The 23209-nt window shown below is 44.1% G+C and overlaps 1 protein-coding gene across 3 annotated transcripts in view; it reads right to left on the reverse strand.

Moving 5' to 3' along the window:
* Positions 1-23209, reverse strand: part of LOC115473580 (vegetative cell wall protein gp1-like) — a 32682-nt gene that overhangs the window by 8401 nt on the left and 1072 nt on the right. For 2 of the 3 annotated variants that reach the window (XM_030208656.1, XM_030208657.1), the window contains exons 2-4: positions 17257-17289; positions 5709-5837; positions 5223-5525 (exon numbers count right to left, since the gene is read on the reverse strand). In XM_030208656.1, coding sequence (XP_030064516.1) covers positions 5223-5525; positions 5709-5837; positions 17257-17289 — 465 coding nt within the window. The remainder of the gene's footprint in view (positions 1-5222; positions 5526-5708; positions 5838-17256; positions 17290-23209) is intronic. The other variant, XM_030208658.1, reaches the window with a different exon arrangement.

Below are 23209 nucleotides of genomic sequence, written 5' to 3' on the forward strand. Positions count from 1 at the left end.
CCTTCTGTATCTGTACTACACAGGCTTGAATATCACCAGTTCCAGACGTCTACCGCCCTCTCAGTAAATTATGTTCCATCTCCAGCACCCTTGTCCTTGACTTCTTTTTTATTTTTATGGAATATGCTACCTTGTATGTTTTGAACCTTCTAGTTATTTGAATGTGTGTGTGTGTGTTGTTATCTAATTCCTATTTGCTTTCTTTTTTTCAAAGAGTCCCTATGAATTTCACAAGTCTCCATGAGCTCCATAGGTATCAGTATTGCTTGGGAAGAGGAAGGAAATATGACAGCAGGAGACTGAAGCTAAGCTTAGCTTCCTCCATTATTGCAGATCCCTGAACACAAAGTTATGTCCAGCCAAGAGAAGCCAAAATTCCCACAACTATATTAGAAGAAGAAATGTAGGAAGCTAGAAAACCACCACAGGGGGGAAAAATGAATTAGGAAAAGAAGTAGTCCAAAGAATCAGTAGAAAAAAAGAACTAGTCAGCATGCAGACCCCACTATCATTAAAAAGTAGTAGACGTCCACATGGTCCATTTTGGTTTTCTCCGTGATCAGCCTTCTCTCTGGATGGGGAGGGGAGGAGGCAAGGATTTATCTGGACTTCTGTTGCACTGGTACCAGTCTATGGTCAGGTGTCGGAGAGAAGTTGGACTCTTCATTCATTTGCTGATTGTCAGCAAGAACTGGGGGGGGGGGGGGGGGGGGGGGGGAAGGGAAGTGTTATTCAGAGCATGCCAACAAGAAAAAAAACCCTTATGAACTTTGTCATTCACTCCATCTGGGGACTCAGTAGATTATCGGATTAAACCCAAAGAAGCAAAGAGGGAAATATGGTTAGCGAATGCACAGGTGGAAGAAAAAAATGGCTAAAGATGTAAAGAGAGGTGACGACCTTTTTCAGATAGATTGGAGAAAGGAGAAAAGCTATGAATGGAATTGTAAGACTGAAAGTTGCTGAGAATGTCTATGTGGAGAGTGATGAGGATAAAGCGAACATGCTAAACAAAAATACTTCTCTTCGATGTTCACGGAAGAAAATCCTGGAGAAGGACCGTGGTTGGCTGGGAATGGAGTGGATATTGCACCGTTTATGGAAGAAAGAGTTTATAAACAGCTTGAAAATCTGAAGGTGGAAAAAACTATGGGGCCGGATGGGATACATCCCAGGATACTGAGGGAGCTCAGAGAAGTCCTGGCCGGACCTCTTATTTATTAGATCTTTAGAGACAGGAAAGGTTCCGTGGGACTGGAGATGAGCGGATGTGGTCCATCTTCACAAAAGTGGGGACAGGAAAGAAGTGGGAAAGTACAGACCGATAAGTCTCATGTCGGTGGTAGGAAAAATAATGGAGTCGCTGCTGAAGGAAAAGATAGTTAACTTTCTAGAATCCAACCTGGCTTTACCAAAGGAAAATCTTGCCAAACGAATCTGATTGATTTCTTTGACTGGGTACCAAAGAACCGGAGGAAGGACATGCGCTAGATATAATCTACTCGGATTTCAGCAAAGCCTTTGATACCGTTCCTCACAGAAGACTTGTGAATAAGCTGAGAGGGTTGAACTTAGGACCCAAAGTGGTGAACTGGATTGGAAACGGGATGACCGACAAACAGCAGAGGGTAGTGGTAAATGGAATCTACTCAGAGGAAAGGAAGATGAGTAATGGAGTGCCTCAGGGATCAATACTGGGGCTGATTCCGTTTAATATATTTGTGAGAGACATTGCTGAAGGATTAGAAGGAAAAGTTTGCCTTTTTGCGGATGACACGAAGGTAGCCAGTAGAGTGGATACCCTGAAGGGAGTAAAAACCATGAGAAGAGATCTCCAAAATTAGAAGAATAGTCAAAGGTCTGGCAGTTAAAATGTAATTCAAAACATCCAATTTGGGTAACACCAATGATAAAAGCAACTCCAAATTTGATAACTACTGAATCTACATTTAAATAATCATATAAAATATTATATAGTGCTCAGAGTTAGTCAAGTGCCAAACATCAGATGAAATGGATGTAGGCAATATAAACCATCTTTACACCGGACGCCCTCTCCTCCTGCTCTTAGGCAAGATAAATGATTATTTATAAAAGTTATTTGGACATTTGATGCTAGAGAGACATAGATCTTGCAGTTTTTTTTAGCTGGAACATTTGGACGGATCTAAGATCTCAGAAACTATTTTGATTATTTGTCATGCTTCAAAAACTTGTATCTTGCCGAAGGACAGGAGGAGAGGTTTATATTGCCTATGCCGGAATCCTTATCATCTGGTGTTTGGCACTTGATTCACTCTGAGCATTATATAATATTTTATATGATTATTTAAAAATAGATTCATTAGGACTGGTGTAAAATTTGGAGTTTAAATGTAATGCCAAGAAGTGCAGAGTGATGCACTTGGGGTGCAGAAATCCAAAGGAGATGTACCAGATAGGAGGGGAGAGATTGGTAAGCTCGGCTCAGGAGAGAGACCTTGGGGTGATGGTGTCTGAGGATCTCAAGGTGGTGAAGCAATGCAACAAGGCAGTGGCCACAGCCAGAAGGATGCTGGGTTCCATAGAGAGGTCCTCAAAGCCCACCTCTTCAATGTTGCTTTCGGCACCTAACCTTTATACCTTTCAGGAAATCTAGACTGCCCCTATTTGACTGACTGTACATTTGTCCTTTAGATTGTAAGCTCCTTTGAGCAGGGACTGTCCTTCTATGTTAAATTGTACAGCGCTGCGTAACCCTAGTAGCGCTTTAGAAATGTCAAGTAGTAGTAGTAGTATAACCAGCAGAAGAAAGGAGGTGTTGATGACCCTGTACAAGTCATTGGTGAGGCTCCACTTGGAGTATTGTGTTCAGTTTTGGAGGCTGTATCTTGCTAAGGACATAAAAAGACTTGAAACAGTTCAGAGAAAGTGATGAAAATGTTATGGGGTTTGCATCACAAGCCGTATGAGGAGAGACTTGAGGACCTGAACGTGTATAGCCTGGAGGAAAGGAGAGACAGGGGTGGTATTAATCCACAAACAAACCTTTTCCAGAGACAGGAAGGTGCTAAAACTAGAGGACATGAGGTTGCAGGGGATCTGACTCAGGAATAACGTCAAGAAGTACTTTTTCACAGACAGGATAGTAGATACCTGGAATGTCCTCCCACGGGAGGTGGTGGAGATGAAAATGTTAAGGTAATTCAAAAATGCATGGGATAAACATAAAGGAATCCTGTATAGAAAGTATGGAAGCAAACAAGCTTAGTGATTAGAAGGCAACACCAGTAATTGGGAAGCAAAGCCAGTGCTGGGCAGACTTCTATGGTCTGGGCCTTGATCATGGCTGGACAGATAGGCTGCATACGTCTAGTGGCACTATAGAAATGCTAAGTAGTAGTAGTAGATAGGTCAGTGCCAGGCAAACATCTACGGTCTGTGCCATGAAAATGGCAAGGACAAATCAAGGTCAAGAATAGATATGTAGTACCACATCATACCTTATGCTGTGAGTTTACCTTGTAGGTCTGACTGGATGGACAGTACAGGTCTTTATCTGCTGTCATCTACTATGTTTCTATCAGTACATTATAGAAAGGTTATAGAAAATTCTGTTTGTTATCACCCAACACATAATTAAACTGTGGAATTCATTGCCGGAGAACGTGGTGAAGGCGGTTAGCTTAGCAGAGTTTAAAAAGGGGTTAGACGGTTTCCTAAAGGACAAGTCCATAAACCACTACTAAATGGATTTGGGAAAAATCCACAATTCCAGGAATAACATGTATAGAATGTTTGTACGTTTGGGAAGCTTGCCAGGTGCCCTTGGCCTGGATTGGCCGCTGTCGTGGACAGGATGCTGGGCTCATAAGTACATAAGTAATGCCACACTGGGAAAAGACCAAGGGTCCATCAAGCCCAGCATCCTGTCCACGACAGCAGCCAATCCAGGCCAAGGGCACCTGGTGAGCTTCCCAAACCCTTGGTCTTTTCCCAGTGTGGTATTACTTATGTACTTATATGTAAGCTGTACAAGTTTGATGCTTCTTTACTAAAAGAACTACTACTACTACTACTTAGCATTTCTATAGCGCTGCTAGGGTTACGCAGCGCTATACAAGTTTAAACATGGGGAAGGACAGTCCCTGCTCGAGAGAGCTTACAATCTAAAGGTAATAACTATGTAGTCAGTGTAGGTATCATGAATGGGGAAGGTGGGTAGGCGCCAAAAGCAAGGGAAAAGAGATGGGCTTTGAGTAAGGACTTGAAAATGGGCAGGGAGGGCGCATGGCGTATGGGCTCGGGAAGTCTGTTCCAGGCATAAGGTGATGCGAGGCAGAAGGGGCAGAGTCTGGAGTTAGCGGTGGTGGAAAAGGGTACAGATAGGAGTGATTTGTCCTGAGAGCGGAGGTTACGGGTGGGAACATAGGGGGAGAGGAGGGTAGAGAGGTAATGGGGGGCTGCGGATTGAGTGCACTTGAAGGTCAATAGGAGAAGCTTGAACTGTATACGGTAGCGGATCGGGAGCCAGTGAAGCGACTTGAGGAGAGGGGTGATATGAGAGTATCGGTTCACGCGGTAGATAAGACGTGCGGCGGAATTTTGGACAGATTGAAGGGGGGATAGGTGGCTAAGCGGGAGACCAGCGAGGAGAAGGTTGCAATAGTCAAGACGAGAGGTAACGAGTGAGTGGACGAGGGTTTGGGTGGTCTGTACAGAGAGGAATGGGCGGATTTTGCTAATATTATAGAGGAAGAAGCGACAGGTCTTAGCTGTTTGCTGGATATGGGCAGAGAAGGAGAGGGAGGAGTCGAAAATGACTCCGAGATTGCGGGCTGAAGAGACGGGGAGGATGAGGGCGTTTTCTGAACTGAAAACTTTGCACTCTTAAGGTCTAAAGACTCATTTGTTTAAGAAGTGTTTGTTATCATTTGTCTTCTGCCTCATGTTTGCTGAAATTATCGTGTTTTAATCTGCTTTGAACCTTATGGGGAGTTGGAGAAATATAAACGATATATTACATTACATTTTATGTGCTAAACCGAGAAAAATTTGTAGCAGAAATAATTTCTCAGTGTCTGGGTTGAAAGCTGCTATTATACTGTTGATATATAATTTTGCACACTCTCTACATATGTTATCTCTTACTTTCTGGGGCTGTAGCAAAGAGGATGATTTCATCTCCTGAAACAGAGGAATCCAGAGTTGAAAGAGAAAGAGAAGTTTATTAGGATACTTACTGTTAGTTGTGTGTGGACCAGGCGGGGTTGCTGGATGTGGACCAGGCGGGGTTGCTGGGTGCAGACCAGGCGGAGCTTCTAAGTGTGAATCAGATGGAGCTCTTGAGTGTGCATGAGGCTGGGTTGCTGACTGTGAATCAGGCTTCTTTGCTGGGTGTGAACCAGGCTGGATTGTTGAGTGTGAATCATCAGGCTTCTTTGCTAGGTGTGAACCAGGCTGGATTGTTGAGTGTGAATCAGGCTGCTTTGCTGAGTGTGAACCAGGCGTTGAGTGTGAATCAGGCTGCTTTTCTGGGTGTGAACCAGGCGTTGAGTGTGAATCAGTCTTCTTTGCTGGGTGTGAACCAGGCTGGATTGTTGAGTGTGAATCATCAGGCTTCTTTGCTAGGTGTGAACCAGGCTGGATTGTTGAGTGTGAATCAGGCTGCTTTGCTGAGTGTGAACCAGGCGTTGAGTGTGAATCAGGCTGCTTTTCTGGGTGTGAACCAGGCGTTGAGTGTGAATCAGGCTTCTTTGCTGGGATTGTTGAGTGTGAATCAGGCTGGGTTGTTGGATGTGAATCAGACGGATCTGTTGGGTGTGAATCAGGCTGGATTGTTGTAGTTTGATGGTCTCCTGGCCATGGAAGAGAAAAGTCATATGTAAATCCACAAATATTCGAGCTTCTTTGAAGTGGAATTGACTGCACTAAGAATAATGCTAGTTAAGAACGTAAATTCTAAAAAGGGCCTAAGCTAGTCACACAAAGAAAAAAAGCAACACTGGGCCTTCAAGGGTGGGACAACAGGAGTATTTTATTAGCCAAAGACCCGACACGGGCCGTGTTTCGGCGCCAAAAAGGCGCCTGCCTCAGGGGTCAAATTGTAGATATGGTAGTAATACAGATTTCAAGTTATAAGTGCCTTTGAGGACAGCTTCGATAACTTGTATAGATTTCACTATAGTGCGGATAAAAAGGGGTCCGACAAAGGGGCCCTCTCCTGTTTGGTCCGAAAAGATAAATGGTGATCTGATGTCTAATCCCTTCTATATAAAGTGGTAAAAAAGGCGGCTAGTCACGCAATGATCCTTTGAGGCCAGCAGTCTATTCCCCACATTGTCTAGACCCAGTAGATTCCTAATATGAGATGTCCATTTTCTGTTACTCACTTCTAGAAGTAGGAGATGGAAAGTTTGAGGCTATCCAGTGAAATCATGGCTACTGGACCTGCCCACTAGAAGCTTAACCAAACCTCTTTTAAACTCAGTTAAATTACTGGCCCTAAACACATTCTGTAGTAGCAAATTCTATAATTTAATTTTGCATTGATGTGAGGGAGTCTATAGGATACTGTCTGTAGGATGTTCTCTCACAGTCCCACCCAGGGAGAAGTGACACAGAAGGGGGGGGGGGTATGGTTTACAGTTTATGGTTTATTCAACTTGCTATCCCGCTTGGCTCAGTCAAACATCACAGTGACATACAAAATAAAATCTAAAATATAGAAAGGAACTAAAATAAAAATAGGAAAAGCACATTCATACCTTTCGCACAAAAGTCACTCACTAAAATAAGATAAACAAACATAGAAAAATGTAGGCAAATTTTATTGACTAGTCTTCATACCCTTTTCCCCATAGTTTTAAATAAATTACATATTATACCATATAATCTTAAGGCTCTTTATATACATCTGACATCCCTGGTACCTTAAGAAGTTTTAATTAAACAACTCTATAATACTAAGACACAGACAGCAGTCCAGCAGCAAGAGGGGTGCTATCCAGACTTTTGCATTGAGTGTCAAATGTATGATTATCTCCCAGTTGGTGGCAGGTTATATGTGTGTGCTCGATGCAAAGAGCTCCTAGCTCTCAGAGAACAAGTTCGTTCTCTTGAGGCTAGAGTATCAGACTTGGAGGAGCTGAGGGAGATGTACATAGAGAAGGCCTACAGGGATGTTGTAGAGAAGTCCCACCTCTAGTCTGGCAGCCCCTGTGGAGGAGGGAGGTCTTCTAAAAGGAGAGCATCATCCTGGTGAAGCTGGAAGTAATCCTGTAGCCAGGACCAGCCCACAAGGGGATGCAATATCCTCTCACACCAAGGATGTCTCCAGGAGCTTCTGCCCAGGAGGGAAGGGTTAGGATGGCTGTTGTAGTTGGTAATTCGATTATTAGGCATGTAGATAGCTGAGTGGCTGGTGGATATGAGGATCGCCTGGTCACTTGCCTGCCCGTTGCAAAGGTGGTGGACCTCACACATCACCTAGATAGGATTTTAGATAGTGGTAGGGAGGAGCCTGCTGTCTTGGTACATGTGGGTACCAATGACATAGGAAAATGTGGGAGGGGGGTTCTGGAAGCCAAATTTAGGCTCTTAGGTAGAAATCTCAAATCCAGAACATCTAGGGTAGCATTTTCAGAAGTTCTATCCATTCCACGCGCAGGGCACAAGAGACAGGCAGAGCTCCGGAGTTTCAATGCGTGGATGAGACGATGGTGCAGGGAGGAGGGTTTTAGATTTGTTAGGAACTGGGCAACATTCTGGGGAAGGGGGAGCCTATTCCGAAAGGATGGGCTCCACCTTAACCAGGGTGGGACCAGGTTTATGGTATCAGCATTTAAAAAGGAGATAGAGCAACTTTTAAACTATAAACTGGAGGCAAGCCAACAGTCGTTCAAAAGCGCATGGTTCGGAACAAGGTATCTTTCAAAGATATCACCAGAACAGGGAAGATAGGGTATCCTGCAATAAAGACTATAGTAGACCAGGTGTCTTTAAATAAAAATCAGACATAAGTACATAAGTACATAAGTAGTGCCATACTGGGAAAGACCAAAGGTCCATCTAGCCCAGCATCCTGTCACTGACAGTGGCCAATCCAGGTCAAGGGCACCTGGCACGCTCCCCAAACGTAAAAACATTCCAGACAAGTTATACCTAAAAATGCGGAATTTTTCCAAGTCCATTTAATAGCGGTCTACGGACTTGTCCTTTAGGAATCTATCTAACCCCTTTTTAAACTCCGTCAAGCTAACCGCCCGTACCACGTTCTCCGGCAACGAATTCCAGAGTCTAATTACACGTTGGGTGAAGAAAAATTTTCTCCGATTCGTTTTAAATTTACCACACTGTAGCTTCAACTCATGCCCTCTAGTCCTAGTATTTTTGGATAGCGTGAACAGTCGCTTCACATCCACCCGATCCATTCCACTCATTATTTTATACACTTCTATCATATCTCCCCTCAGCCGTCTCTTCTCCAAGCTGAAAAGCCCTAGCCTTCTCAGCCTCTCTTCATAGGAAAGTCGTCCCATCCCCACTATCATTTTCGTCGCCCTTCGCTGTACCTTTTCCAATTCTACTATATCTTTTTTGAGATACGGAGACCAGTACTTAACACAATACTCCAGGTGCGGTCGCACCATGGAGCGATACAACGGCATTATAACATCCGCACACCTGGACTCCATACCCTTCCTAATAACACCCAACATTCTATTCGCTTTCCTAGCCGCAGCAGCACACTGAGCAGAAGGTTTCAGCGTATCATCGACGACGACACCCAGATCCCTTTCTTGATCCGTAACTCCTAACGCGGAACCTTGCAAGACGTAGCTATAATTCGGGTTCCTCTTACCCACATGCATCACTTTGCACTTGTCAACATTGAACTTCATCTGCCACTTGCACGCCCAATCTCCCAGTCTCGCAAGGTCCTCCTGTAATCGTTCACATTTCTCCTGCGACTTGACGACCCTGAATAATTTTGTGTCATCGGCGAATTTAATTACCTCACTAGTTATTCCCATCTCTAGGTCATTTATAATACATTAAAAAGCAACGGACCCAGCACAGACCCCTGCGGGACCCCACTAACTACCCTCCTCCACTGAGAATACTGGCCACGCAATCCTACTCTCTGCTTCCTATCTTTCAACCAGTTCTTAATCCATAATAATACCCTACCTCCGATTCCATGACTCTGCAATTTCTTCAGGAGTCTTTCGTGCGGCACTTTGTCAAACGCCTTCTGAAAATCCAGATATACAATATCAACCGGCTCCCCATTGTCCACATGTTTGCTTACCCCCTCAAAAAATGCATTAGATTGGTGAGGCAAGACTTCCCTTCACTAAATCCGTGCTGACTTTGTCTCATCAGTCCATGTTTTTGTATATGCTCTGCAATTTTATTCTTAATAATAGCCTCCACCATCTTGCCCGGCACCGACGTTAGACTCACCGGTCTACAATTTCCCGGCTCTCCTCTGGAACCCTTCTTAAAAATCGGAGTAACATTGGCTACCCTCCAGTCTTCCGGTACTACACTCGATTTTAGGGACAGATTGCATATTTCTAACAGTAGCTCCGCAAGTTCATTTTTTAGTTCTATTAATACTCTGGGATGAATACCATCAGGTCCCGGTGATTTACTACTCTTCAGCTTGCTGAACTGACCCATTACATCCTCCAAGGTTACAGAGAATTCGTTTAGTTTCTCCGACTCCCCCGCTTCAAATATTCTTTCCGGCACCGGTGTCCCCCCCAAATCCTCCTCGGTGAAGACCGAAGCAAAGAATTCATTTAATTTCTCCGCTACGGCTTTGTCCTCCCTGATCGCCCCTTTAACACCATTTTCGTCCAGCGGCCCAACCGACTCTTTGGCCGGTTTCCTGCTTTTAATGTATCTAAAAAAATTTTTACTATGTATTTTTGCTTCCAACGCTAATTTCTTCTCAAAGTCCTTTTTTGCCCTCCTTATCTCCGCTTTGCATTTGGCTTGGCATTCCTTATGATCTATCCTGTTACTTTCAGTTGGTTCTCTTCTCCACTTTCTGAAGGATTGTTTTTTGGCTCTAATGATTTCCTTTATCTTACTGTTTAGCCACGCCGGCTGACGTTTAGTCTTTTTTCTAATACGTGGAATATATTTGTCCTGAACCTCCAGGATGGTGTTTTTAAACAGCATCCACGCCTGACGCAAGTTTTTTACTCTGCGAGCTGCTCCTTTCAGTCTTTTTTTCACCATTTTTCTCATTTTGTCGTAATCACCTTTTCTATAGTTAAACGCTAGCGTACTTGATTTCCTAGTTTCACTTCCTTCAATGCCAATATCAAAACCGATCATATTATGATCACTGTTATCAAGCGGCCCTCGTACCGTTACCCCCTGCACTAGATCATGAGCACCACTAAGGACTAAGTCTAGTATTTTTCCTTCTTTTGTCGGCTCCTGAACTAGCTGTTCCATGAAGCTGTCCTTGATTTCATCAAGAAATCTTATGTCCCTTGCGTGTACAGATGTTACATTAACCCAGTCTATATGCGGGTAATTGAAATCCCCCATTATTATTGTGTTGCCCAGTTTGTTTGCGTCCCTGATTTCCTTTAACATTTCCGCATTCGTCTGTTCGTCCTGGCCAGGCGGACGGTAGTACACTCCTATCACTATCCTTTTCCCCTTTGCACATGGAATTTCAATCCACAGTGATTCCAAGGAGTGTTTTGTTTCCTGCAGAATTTTCAATCTATTTGATTCAAGGCTCTCGTTAATATACAATGCTACCCCTCCACCAATCCGATTCACCCTATCACTACGATATAATTTGTACCCCGGTATGACAGTGTCCCACTGGTTATCCTCCTTCCACCAGGTCTCAGAGATGCCTATTATATCTAATTTTTCATTTAGTGCAATATATTCTAACTCCCCCATCTTATTTCTTAGGCTCCTGGCATTCGCATATAGACATTTCAAACTATGTTTGTTGTTCCTAAGTACATCATGCTTAGTACTTGACAGTATTAATTGGCAATCTTTTGTCTGATTTTTATCAGATACCTTATCCCGAACCATGCTCTTTTGAGCGACTGTCGGCCTTCCCCCCATTTCTAGTTTAAAAGCTGCTCTATCTCCTTCAAAAGATTGCAAATTATCACTGTCAACTGCTGAGTAAGTTGTAAATAGGAACAACAAACATAGTTTGAAATGTCTATGTGCGAATGCCAGAAGCGTAAGAAATAAGATGGGAAAGTTGGAATATATTGCACTAAATGAAAAAATAGATATAATAGGCATCTCTGAGACCTGGTGGAAGGAGAATAACCAGTAGGACACTGTCAAACCAGGGTACAAATTGTATCGTACTGATAGGGTGAATCGAATTGGTGGAAGGGTAGCACTGTATGTTAAGGAGGGCCTTGAATCAAATATATTGAAAATTCTGCAGGACTCAAAACACATCTTGGAATCCCTATGGATTGAAATTCCATGTGTAAAGGGGAAAAGGATCAGGGCCGGTCAAACCCAGTAAGCGGGGTAAGCACTGCAGGGGAGTGCCTGCCTTCAAGAGCGCCACTGCAGCGCTGTGCTGCCATACTGCGCCGCCCTTGGGGGTTTAAATCTTTTATTTACCTCCGTCCCAGCGGCCGCGTCATTTCAAAGCTCTGCCCATCTCTAGCCTTCCCTCCCTTTGTGAGTTTGTTCCCACAGAGTCCACTCCCGCCTTCTGACGTCACTTCCTCGAGGAAATTATGCAGCCGCTGGGATGGAGGTAAATTACAAAAAGACAAACCACGCAGGGAGGCAAGAAGAAAAAGGGGGATGTTGGGTGGAGAAGAGGGCAGGCGGGTGGCCATAAATGGGAGGGGGATGGGGCAAAGGAGAATCGCTGAACAGGGGCAGGGTGGGAGAGGAGAGAAAGGAGAAGCTGGGGGGTGCCAACTGATAGTCTGCAGGGGGGCACCAGAGACCCTAGGACCGGCCCTGAAAAGGATAATGATAGGAGTGGACTACCGTCCACCTGGCCAGGATGAACAGACACGTAGAAATTTTATCAGAAATTAGGGAGGCTAACAAACTGGGGAACACAATAATAATGGGTGATTTCAATTACCCCGATATTGGCTGGGTAAATGTAACATCAGGGCATGTTAGGGAGGTAAAATTCCTTGACAAAATCAAGGACTGCTTTATGGAGCAGCTGGTGCAGGAGCCAAGAAGAGGAGGAAAAATTCTAGACCTAGTCCTTAGTAGAGCGCATGATCTGAGGCAGGAGGTAATGGTTCTGGGGCCACTTGATAACAGTGATCATAATATGATCAGATTTGATATCAGCTTTGGAGTAAGTACACACAGGAAATCCAATACGTTAGCATTTAACTTTCAAGAAGGACAATATAATAAAATGAGAAGAACGGTGAAAAAAAAAACCTTAGAGGAGCAGCTGCAAAAATTTACATCAGGCATGGATGCTTTTCAAAAATACCATCCTGGAAGCCCAGGCCAAATATATTCCGTGTATTAAAAAAGGAGGAAGGAAGACCAAACGACAATCAGCATGGTTAAAAAGTGAGGGGAAGGAAGCTGTTAGAGCTAAAAGAATATCCTTCAGAAAATGAAAGAAGGATCCGACTGAAAATAATAAGAAACAATATAAGGAATGGCAAGTGAAATGCAAAGCGCTGATAAGGAAGGCAAAGAGGAACTTTGAAAACAAGGTTGCGTTGGAGGAAAAAACACACCATTAAAACTTTTTTAGGTATATTAAAATCAAGAAGCCGGCAAAGGAATCAGTTGGACCGTTAGATGACCGAGGCGAAAAGGGGCACTCAGGGAAAACAAAGCCATAGTTGGGAAATTAAATGAATTCTTTGCTTTGATCTTCACCGAGGAGGATTTGGAGGGATACCAGTGCCATAAATGGTATTTAAAGCAGACGAGTCAGAGAAAGTGAATGAAATTTCTATAAACCTGGAAGATGTAATTGCGCAATTTGACAAATTGAAGAGTAACAAATCGCCTGTACTGGATGACTCACCAGAGATATTGTTTTGATCTCTGTTCAGTAACAATTACTGACCACCCTTGGGCCAGTAAGTTCACAGTTCTACAAGGTCTCAAGTCAGACTTGGTCTACCTGACTGTAGCTGCTGCGGTTCACACATACACGGTGGAGGTGTAGTCAGGCATCGCTGTTTCCCTCTGGGCCTGCCTAACCTAGCTGTGCTCTGGTTTTTTATACTTCCTGGCCATGTCCTCCTGGTTCCACCCCTCCCGTGTCACTTCCCTCCTGGGTGGGATTGTGACTTTTAAGGTGGCTCTGACACGGTGAGGGAGGGTCGTTAAGGAAAAGTGGCAGCATCCTATAGAGTTCCTCACATACCCTCCCCCTCAGCTCAATCATACCCAGTTGAGCACCTGCCACCTCAACTATGGACAAAAGCTTCCATACGCTATGGCCCCCAGGGCTCCCACTGACCCATAGGTTCCCCAAACGGTCCCCAGCCAACCAGAAGCTATCCTCAAACAAGGAATGCTCCTAAGCTCTACAACATAGATAGGGCAAATAACTCATAGTAGCCATTGGGCCCTATCACACTAATGGCCTCAAATCTCCCAGATCCTGGGCACCTTATCAGTCACAGCAATAGGCAGCTAAGTTCGCACTTCTCATTCACCAGGTGGCATAAGTCCTCATTGTCCTCTTCAACCATGATCAGGCTATCATAATAGACTTCCCGTATATCCTCAGTGGGGTTAATACGATAATCCCGCACCGATGTCTTGTTGTCAGCCACTTCTCTAAATTCTCTGTAACTCCTCTTGGCTGTTCTACCTTCAGAATCTCCTATACCAAAGTCAGTAGGACTAGTCAAGCCATGGGCAGCATTCTGCACAAATGTTTCCTCTGGCTTTTCATCTTCTCCGTTGGTTGCTTGTTCTAGGAGCAAGTGCTTGAATCCACAAAAGTCTACCGATAGTGAGAGCCCAGCTTCCAAGACTTGCAGCCTCCTGTGCATGCCAGGGTGGACCATTGCTGGCTCATCCATTTCTAAATGTAAATAAATTTCCCAAAAGTGAACTTGATAGGGATAGGTTCTGGCTGCCCTCTTGGGATAGTGGTAGTATTCCCATCCTGGTACTTGTGAGCTTGGTCCATCCTGATGGTCAGTGAGGTGGTTAACCTGGGAGAATCTGGCTCAATAGGAGCTACTGACATTATTGATATGGTGACCTTCTCTACAGAGAAACTGGGTGGTCCTACCCAGCCCCCAGGCTGCTGAGTAATCCCTCGTTCTTGGCTCTTAGGGAATATTGGCTCATCACACTTGTGAGGGTCTCTCTTAGTCGTTTTCAGGTCTATGTTAGACACCAACAGGTTGGTTAAACCTTCTGGTAGGTCTGGTGTATTTACTTCTGGGCATGCTTTCACATATGGAAGGGGGTCAGAAGATCTCTTTGGACCACTGGAGTCGGATGAAGTTTTAGCTACAGACAAAGTCTCCACATAATGGGAATAGGCTTGTGGAAATGGTGGAACATGGACATGACAGTCACCCCATAACCAAGTCCTTTTTAAGGGTGAGTACTGTTTCTGCTCCTAAACAGTGGGCGTCAAGCTCCTTCACTTCACTCTTTAGAGTTTGCGTTTCCATGCTGCGGCTCTGTTTATCCAATATATCTCTCCTCTGGGAAGTCTTCTTGAGCCGGGAAGCTAAACCCTTCAGCTCTTTGTACTTCTGGTTGGACACTTCTGCCTGAGTCAACTGGGCCTGGACCTGCGTGGTACTGCCCAGTGCTTCTTCTTTCCTCTGGACTTCCTGCACTTGAAGTTGTAGCGTGGTATTCATGCCAGCTAGCATTTGCATTTGTGCTAGTGCTGTATCACAGCTCCACCAGGTTCCCATCGGTTGCCCCTGCAGTTCAGTGTAACTGCCACAAAGATACTGCAAATACCAGCTCCTGTTGCAGGCCACCTAAATTGCACACAGTATTCGAGGTGCAGTCACACCATGGAGTGATACAAAGACATTATAACGTCCTCATTTTTTTTATGCCATTCCATTCCTAATAATATCTAACATTCTATTTGCTTTCTTAGCCGCCGCCACACACTGAGCAGAAGGTTTCAGCATATCATCAACGATGATGCCTAGATCCCTTTCCTGGTCGGTGACTCCTAATGTGGAACCTTGCATTACGTAGCTATAGTTTGGGTTCCTCTTTCCCACATGCATCACTTTGCACTTGCTCACATTAAACGTCATCTGCCATTTAGACGCCCAGTCTCCCAGTCTCGTAAGGTCCTCTTGTCATTTTTCACAATCCTCCCGCGATTTAACGACTTTGAATAACTTTGTGGCATCAGCAAATTTAATTACCTCACTAGTTACTCCCATCTCTAGGTCATTTATAAATATGTTAAAAAGCAGTGGTCCCAGCACAGACCCCTGGGGAACCCCACTAACTACCCTTCTCCATTGAGAAATACTGACCATTTAACCCTACTCTCTGTTTTCTATCCTTTAACCAGTTTTTAATCCACAATAAAACACTACCTCCTATCTCATGACTTTCCAATTTCCTCTGGAGTCTTTCATGAGGTACTTTGTCAAACGCCTTCTGAAACCTAGATACAAAATATCAATCGGCTCAACTTTATCCACCCCTTCAAAGAAATGTAGTAGATTGGTGAGGCAAGATTTCCCTTCACTGAATTCATGTTAGCTTTGTCTCATTAATCCATGCTTTTGAATATGCTCCCTCCTGCAGTTCCTCCTAGTTAACTTTTACTGATTTGTTCAACTCACTCTTTAGTTCTTTTTCCAGGTCATTAATAAATATGTCTACATAAAGAACATAAGAACAGCCATACTGGTTAAGACCAATGGTCCATTTAGCCCAGTATCCTGTTTCCAACAGTGAACAATCCAGGTCACAAGTACCTGGCAGAAGCAGCTGCCCTGGGCTGTGTTTTGCTTGAATGCAGATGGTCCGCCATTGAATTTACTGCGACCTTTCCTAACTACCCCGGCTGCAGATCTCGGTGGACCCGAAACACCAGAAACAATAGAAGCTGGCGTTGGGTGTTTGAGTGTAGTCCAGCGCTGTGTTTCCAAATGGATATGCAGATAAATGGTCACTTTGGTTTTGTTATATACAAGTTTGATGCATTTTTTAATGAAACACGTTTTTGAATTACACAAAAAATAATTGAATTAAATAAAGTTGGAGACATTTTGGGCTTGTTTAGCCTTTTAATTCTTTTATCAGAGGTATGTGTGACAAATGATTGATATTGTTTAAAGGCTGGGGTTTGGAACAGCCAACAGCTATAAGAGACCCAATAGCCAGTCATTATAGGAATATCTGATGCTACTTTGCTTCTGTTGGCCTTAAGTCATTTAGTTTTTCAGCCTTGTCACAGTCTGTAATGTTCCCCTTTTTAATGTTTTGGTTAGAAACCCAAATAGTAGCACCATTCCATGTTACCAATCCCAGGGTAAGCAGTGGCTTCCCCCATGTCCGTCTCAATAACACACTATGGATTTTTCCTCCAAGAACTTATACAAACCTTTTTTAAACCCTGATACACCGCTATTACTACATCTTCCGACAAAGAGTTCCAGAGTTTAACTATTTGTTAAGTGAAAAAATATTTCCTCCTATTTATTTTAAGTCTTTCCATGTAACTTCATTGATTGTCCCCCAGTCTTTGTACTTTTGGAACGAGTAAAAAAGTACTTTTTCTACACCACTCAGGATTTTGCAGACCTCAGTCATATCCCCCTTCAGCCGTCTCTTTTCCAAGCCGAAGATCCCTAACCTCTTTAGCCTTTCCTCATACAAGAGGAGTTCCATCTCCTTTATCATTTTGATCGCTTTTCTTTGAACCTTTTCTAATGCCCCTATATCTTTTTTGAGATACGGCGACCAGAACTGAACGCAATACTCAAGGTGAGGTCGCACCATGAAGCGATACAGAGGCATTATAATATTCTTGGTCTTATTTACCATCCCTTTCCTAATACTTCCTAGCATCCCTGTTTGCTGCACTCTGGGCAAAAGTTCTACACTGTTTAGCTTTCTCTATTGAGAGAAATGATCATTTAGTCCTACTCTCTCTTTCTGACCTTTTAACCAGTTTCTAAGCCACAAAAGTTCAGTAGTACACTTTACAGCAGTGAATCACTTTGGTATAATGTGTGCCCAGAACCCCAGTCCCTTGGAAAATGACACAGAAATGCTTAACACTGCATGCTTACTCACCGTTGCTGTCCACAATATGTGCACTGCAGGCAGCTGCAAACAAAATGCAAACAAGTGAAGAGGAGAACATCTGAGGAGTTAGAGATCAACAACTGCCATGCACATCTGCATTCTCCCAGCTATAGAAATAAACAGTTGCAATATTCATCCGCATTCTCCCAGCTACAGAGACAAAGAGTTGCCATGCATATCTGCATTCTCCCAACTACAGACAACAGCTGTCTTGCACATCTGCATTCTCCCAACTACAGAGAAAATAGCTGTCCTGCACATCTGCATTCTCCCAACTACAGACAAACAGCTGTCTTGCACATCTGCATTCTCCCAACTACAGAGAAAATAGCTGTCCTGCACATCTGCATTCTCCCAGCTATAGAAATAAACAGTTGCAATATTCATCCGCATTCTCCCAGCTACACAGACAAAGAGTTGCCATGCATATCTGCATTCTCCCATCTACAGAGAAAATAGTTGTCCTGCACATCTGCATTCTCCCAGCTATAGAAATAAACAGTTGCAATATTCATCCGCATTCTCCCAGCTACAGAGACAAAGAGTTGCCATGCATATCTGCATTCTCCCAACTACAGACAACAGCTGTCTTGCACATCTGCATTCTCCCAACTACAGAGAAAATAGCTGTCCTGCACATCTGCATTCTCCCAACTACAGACAAACAGCTGTCTTGCACATCTGCATTCTCCCAACTACAGAGAAAATAGCTGTCCTGCACATCTGCATTCTCCCAACTACAGAGAAAATAGCTGTCTTGCACATCTGCATTCTCCCAGCTATAGAAATAAACAGTTGCAATATTCATCCGCATTCTCCCAGCTACACAGACAAAGAGTTGCCATGCATATCTGCATTCTCCCATCTACAGAGAAAATAGTTGTCCTGCACATCTGCATTCTCCCAGCTATAGAAATAAACAGTTGCAATATTCATCCGCATTCTCCCAGCTACAGAGACAAAGAGTTGCCATGCATATCTGCATTCTCCCAACTACAGACAACAGCTGTCTTGCACATCTGCATTCTCCCAACTACAGAGAAAATAGCTGTCCTGCACATCTGCATTCTCCCAACTACAGACAAACAGCTGTCTTGCACATCTGCATTCTCCCAACTACAGAGAAAATAGCTGTCCTGCACATCTGCATTCTCCCAACTACAGAGAAAATAGCTGTCTTGCACATCTGCATTCTCCCAGCTATAGAAATAAACAGTTGCAATATTCATCCGCATTCTCCCAGCTACACAGACAAAGAGTTGCCATGCATATCTGCATTCTCCCAACTACAGACAAACAGCTGTCCTGCACATCTGCATTCTCCCAACTACAGACAACAGCTGTCTTGCACATCTGCATTCTCCCAACTACAGAGAAAATAGCTGTCCTGCACATCTGCATTCTCCCAACTACAGACAAACAGCTATCTTACACATCTGTATTCTCCCAACTACAGAGAAAATAGCTGTCTTGCACATCTGCATTCTCCCAACTACAGAGAAAATAGCTGTCCTGCACATCTGCATTCTCCCAACTACAGACAAACAGCTATCTTACACATCTGTATTCTCCCAACTACAGAGAAAATAGCTATCTTGCACATCTGCATTCTCCCAGATACAAACTGGTGCCCTGTATATCTGTATTATCTCAATACAGAGACAAAAGCTTCCCTGCACATCTGCAGTCTCCCAACTACAGTGTCAAACAGCTGCCCTGCACATCTGCATTCTCCCAGCTACAGAGACAAACATCTGCCCTGCACATCTGCATTCTCCCAGCTAGTAAACAGGAGCCCTGCAGCTCTGCATTCTCCCAACTACAGCATCAAACAGCTGCCTTACACATCTGTGTTCTCCCAACTACAAACAGCTGCCTTGCACTTCTACATTCTCCCAACTACAGAGACAAACATCTGCCCTGCACATCTGCATTCTCCCAGCTAGTAAACAGGAGCCCTGCAGCTCTGCATTCTCCCAACTACAGCATCAAACAGCTGCCCTACACATCTGCGTTCTCCCAACTACAAACAGCTGCCTTGCACTTCTGCATTCTCCCAACTAAAGAGAAGAACAGCTGCTCTGCACATCTGCATACTCAGCAATCTATAATGTTCAGTTTAATTTCCAACTATTTCCTTAACTGATTTGAGTCCCCTAAAAATGCTTCTCTGTAAAAGCTCACACCTAGATTTCAAAACTCTGTATGTAACCTATAGTATTCTATAATTTACATGTGTGTAACATATGTAGTATGGGAGATATCATAGCTGGATTTCTATGTGCACACATGTGTACATGCTGGTATTCTAATCCTTTTTGTGTATATTTGCCACTTAATTATAGAATTACCCCATGGAAAGAAGCCTTAGGGCATCGGGCAGTAAGGGAGGAACTGTATAAAGTCATTTTTGCACATATGCAGCCTCTTATAAAATACCAACCAGCCTAAAAGTATAGACCATGACATGATGATTTGTGCTTTGCCAGTTGGGCATGTAGAGGGGAAAACTTTGGGCAGAGCATTGGTGAAATTCAAAAGTACATGTGCAGATTAGGGAAAGGGAAATGGGACTTGACATACTGCCTTCCTAAGGTTTTTGCAACTGCATTCAAAGTGGTTTACATATATTCAGGTACTTATTTTGTACCAGGGGCAATGAAGGGTTAAATGACTTGCCCAGAGTCACAGGGAGCTGCAGTGGGAATCGAACTCAGTTCCCCAGGATCAAAGTCCACTGCACTAACCACTAGGCCACTCCGCCAGGTAGCATAATTTTTGCTGCTTACGCCAGTAGTTTAAAAAGACACTTAAGTGCTTAGGTAGGTGCCCTACTTGCCCTCTTAAATTAGGCACCTGATTATAAAATTACCCTCTTTCCATAGGTTCTGTATAGCACGGCTATCTGAAATCCAAGTGTATTCTATAACAACACGCATAACTTAATTGGCTTAACAAGCCACTCAGCATTGATAACAGCTCTTAACAAGCAATAATGAGAACTAATTGGCAATAATTACAATTTACGTGCACAAGTCGCTAAGCATGTTCTGTAATGCACTTGGCCTAACTTCTAATGTGCACAGGGAAAAGGGGGGCATGGTTATATGTGGGGAAATGGACATTTTGTGGGCGTTCTGAAATGTACGCATTGTGCCTAAATCTATGTGCTGGGATTTATGCCATGTTTTCATTGGCTTAAATGGATGCATGTAGTTTTAGGCGCTGAGATATCAACTAAGCATATTCTATATACCACACGTAAATCTGGGTACCGCTTATAGAATAGACTTACATGGAAATGTTTTCCGCACAGATATTTTAGGCACCATTTATAGAATCCCCCCATTTATGTCTTGGTGTTTCTTTGTAAGTAAACCCCCACCTCAAATAGAGGGGTTTTTCCCCTAAGAGAGCAGTAGTAATCCCTACTCAAAGGGGCAACTCTCCAGAGCACTGGACACTTTTCCCCTTAGTCAGTAGCAGGGGCGTAGCTAGGTGGGGGCATGGGCCCCCGCAGATTTAGCCCTGGCCCTCCTGCTTTCACCGCCGACCCTCCCCTGCCACATTCGTCCCGCCGCTGCCAACCCTCCCCCGCTGCCTCCATCAGGTACCTTTGCTGGCGGGGGTCCCCAACCCCCGCCAGCCAAAGTCCTCTTCAGTGTTAGTGTCCGGCACATTACTGATCTGGATTCTGTTTCTGTGAGTCCTGATGTCCTGCACGTAGGAACGTGCAGGACGTCAGGACTCACAGAAACAGAATCCAGCTCAGCGAACACGCCGGACTCGGAGACCGGCGCTGAAGAAGACTTCGGCTTGCGAGGGTTGGGGGACCCCCGCCAGCGAAGGTAAGTGGTGGCGGAGGAGGGTTGGCGGTGGTGGGAGGGGGGGGTCGAAAGGGATGGGGGAGGGGCGGTGGAGGGCAGGTCAAAAGTGGTGTGGGGTCAGCGGTGCCGGGGGGGGGGGGGCTAAAATGTGCCACGTCACCTCGGGCTCTGGACCCCTCTCCCGCCAAAGTCTGGCTACGCCCCTGGTCAGTAGATGTTGCTGTACCCTCATAGCATCTTTAGTGCCCGACAGGCTCAGAAGCAGAAGTCGGGCTCAGGCATCAGACCAGATATTCTGCATGGCATCAAAGTCAGTGGGGCAGCCAGGCCTGAATTTCCCAAACGTACAGTTGGCAGCTGTCCAGGGATGCCATGTTGAAAGGGGCACCTTCTCCACTGCTGTCTCTAGAAGATCTCAGCTTGAGCAGTGTGGCAACCCAGTGCACTGGCTTCTTAAAAGCCCAAGAGCTCAGAGACCAGTAGCATTCAAAACACTGTAAAAAAAAAACAATAGCTCCCACCTCATGGCTATAACAGGGCTGTATAAGTTGAAGTCTGAGGTGCCCCTTTCATCATGGTGCATCTTCAGAGGTGGATTCTGCATCCAGGGAGAGGGACCACTTCCGCTTCATCTGATACAGACTCTCTCTTGCTGTACAGCTTGGAGAGCCCAAATGACCTTGGTGCCAGCTCACCTCTGTTCATCTTTTTTGAACACTGCCTCTCATCTAGCTGAGGATTTTAACATGTTGTCCACACTAACTCCAAGATCCTTTTCCTGGATTATGACTTGTAATGTGGAACCAAGCATCGTGAAATTTATTGATTGGGCTACATATGAATGCTATGGTTTTTATGTATTTGAGGTTTTGTGTTTTACTGTAACCCGCTTTGGCTAAAGTGGGATATAAATGTAAAAAAGAAATAATAAATACATAAATAAAATACCTATAGTTAGGATTTGGGGGGGGGGTTCTGCCTGTATGCATCCGTTTGTATTTATCCAGATTAATTTAATCTGCTAATTGGATCCCAGTTCTCAAACCCAGGTCCTTCTATTTAGCTGCTGTAGGGAGTCCCACCTATCAAGCAACAGTGACACCCAGTGGCTGTATTTAGGACCCAGGATTTCAGGTGGCCCTTAGCCAAGGACGGTCATTGTGATGACTGGGCTAAATCAGTTAGAAGAGAAAATAGCTGGGTATTTGTGAATGTATTTATTTGATTTGTATACACTTCTCTTGTACAACCCAAATCCGCTTTCATGGTAGCCTCTGCTCAGTTCATGAGGCTGGATCCCAGCTCCAGTTTCAACAGGGGGGGGGGGGAACTGCTGGATGCTCCTTTTATTTATTTATTTATTTATTATTGCACTTGTATCCCACATTTTCCCACCTATTTGCAGGCTCAATGTGGCTTACAAAGACCTGTTATGGCATCGCCATCCCAGGGTAGAGAATACAATGGTGTTACAAAAAAATAAAGGCAAACAAGAGAATCTGGTCAAGCAGTTATAGAAAGAGACATTCTGAATAAAGATGGGTAGGTGTGGGTTATCGTGGTAGGCCTTGTTGAAGAGATGGGTTTTGCGCATTCACCTGCTGTTCACTTTATGTTTGTGTAGTTAACGTTTGGTTTTATAAATGTGCTCACGGGCACAGTTTGCCTTTTATGGTTGGTGTTGAAGTTTCAAAATGAATGTGTGAGCATATTGTTTTTTTGAAAATTATCCAATAGAAATGATGAGTTTACATTTACACCTTCTCTTCCCTGTGCACACATTTTTGAAGTTATTTTATGCACTTATGTGCGTTTTTGAAACGGAAGCCCCTCTGCAGCCTGCCCTGGGAGCACCCTCCACTCAGTTTGTGGTACGTTATGTGTATAGAGACTGTACCTGGATATAAAAGTCATTAATGCACAGAAATGGCTTTTAAAATTCCCCTTGTTTTGGAAATATCTACTTGCACCAAGTTTCAAAAAGAAACTGTTGCAGGAACGCAATGCCTGTGAAATTCTGCACCCCACTTTCTAGCTGCTTTTTCCATGGAAAATAAAGTACATGCATTTAACAAAAGTGATCTGCCCTGGTGGTTCCTGACTTAAACAGCCCG

The sequence above is a fragment of the Microcaecilia unicolor genome, chromosome 6 (genome assembly GCF_901765095.1).
Source record: "Microcaecilia unicolor chromosome 6, aMicUni1.1, whole genome shotgun sequence".
In the NCBI taxonomy this organism is placed as follows: Eukaryota; Metazoa; Chordata; class Amphibia; order Gymnophiona; family Siphonopidae; genus Microcaecilia; species Microcaecilia unicolor.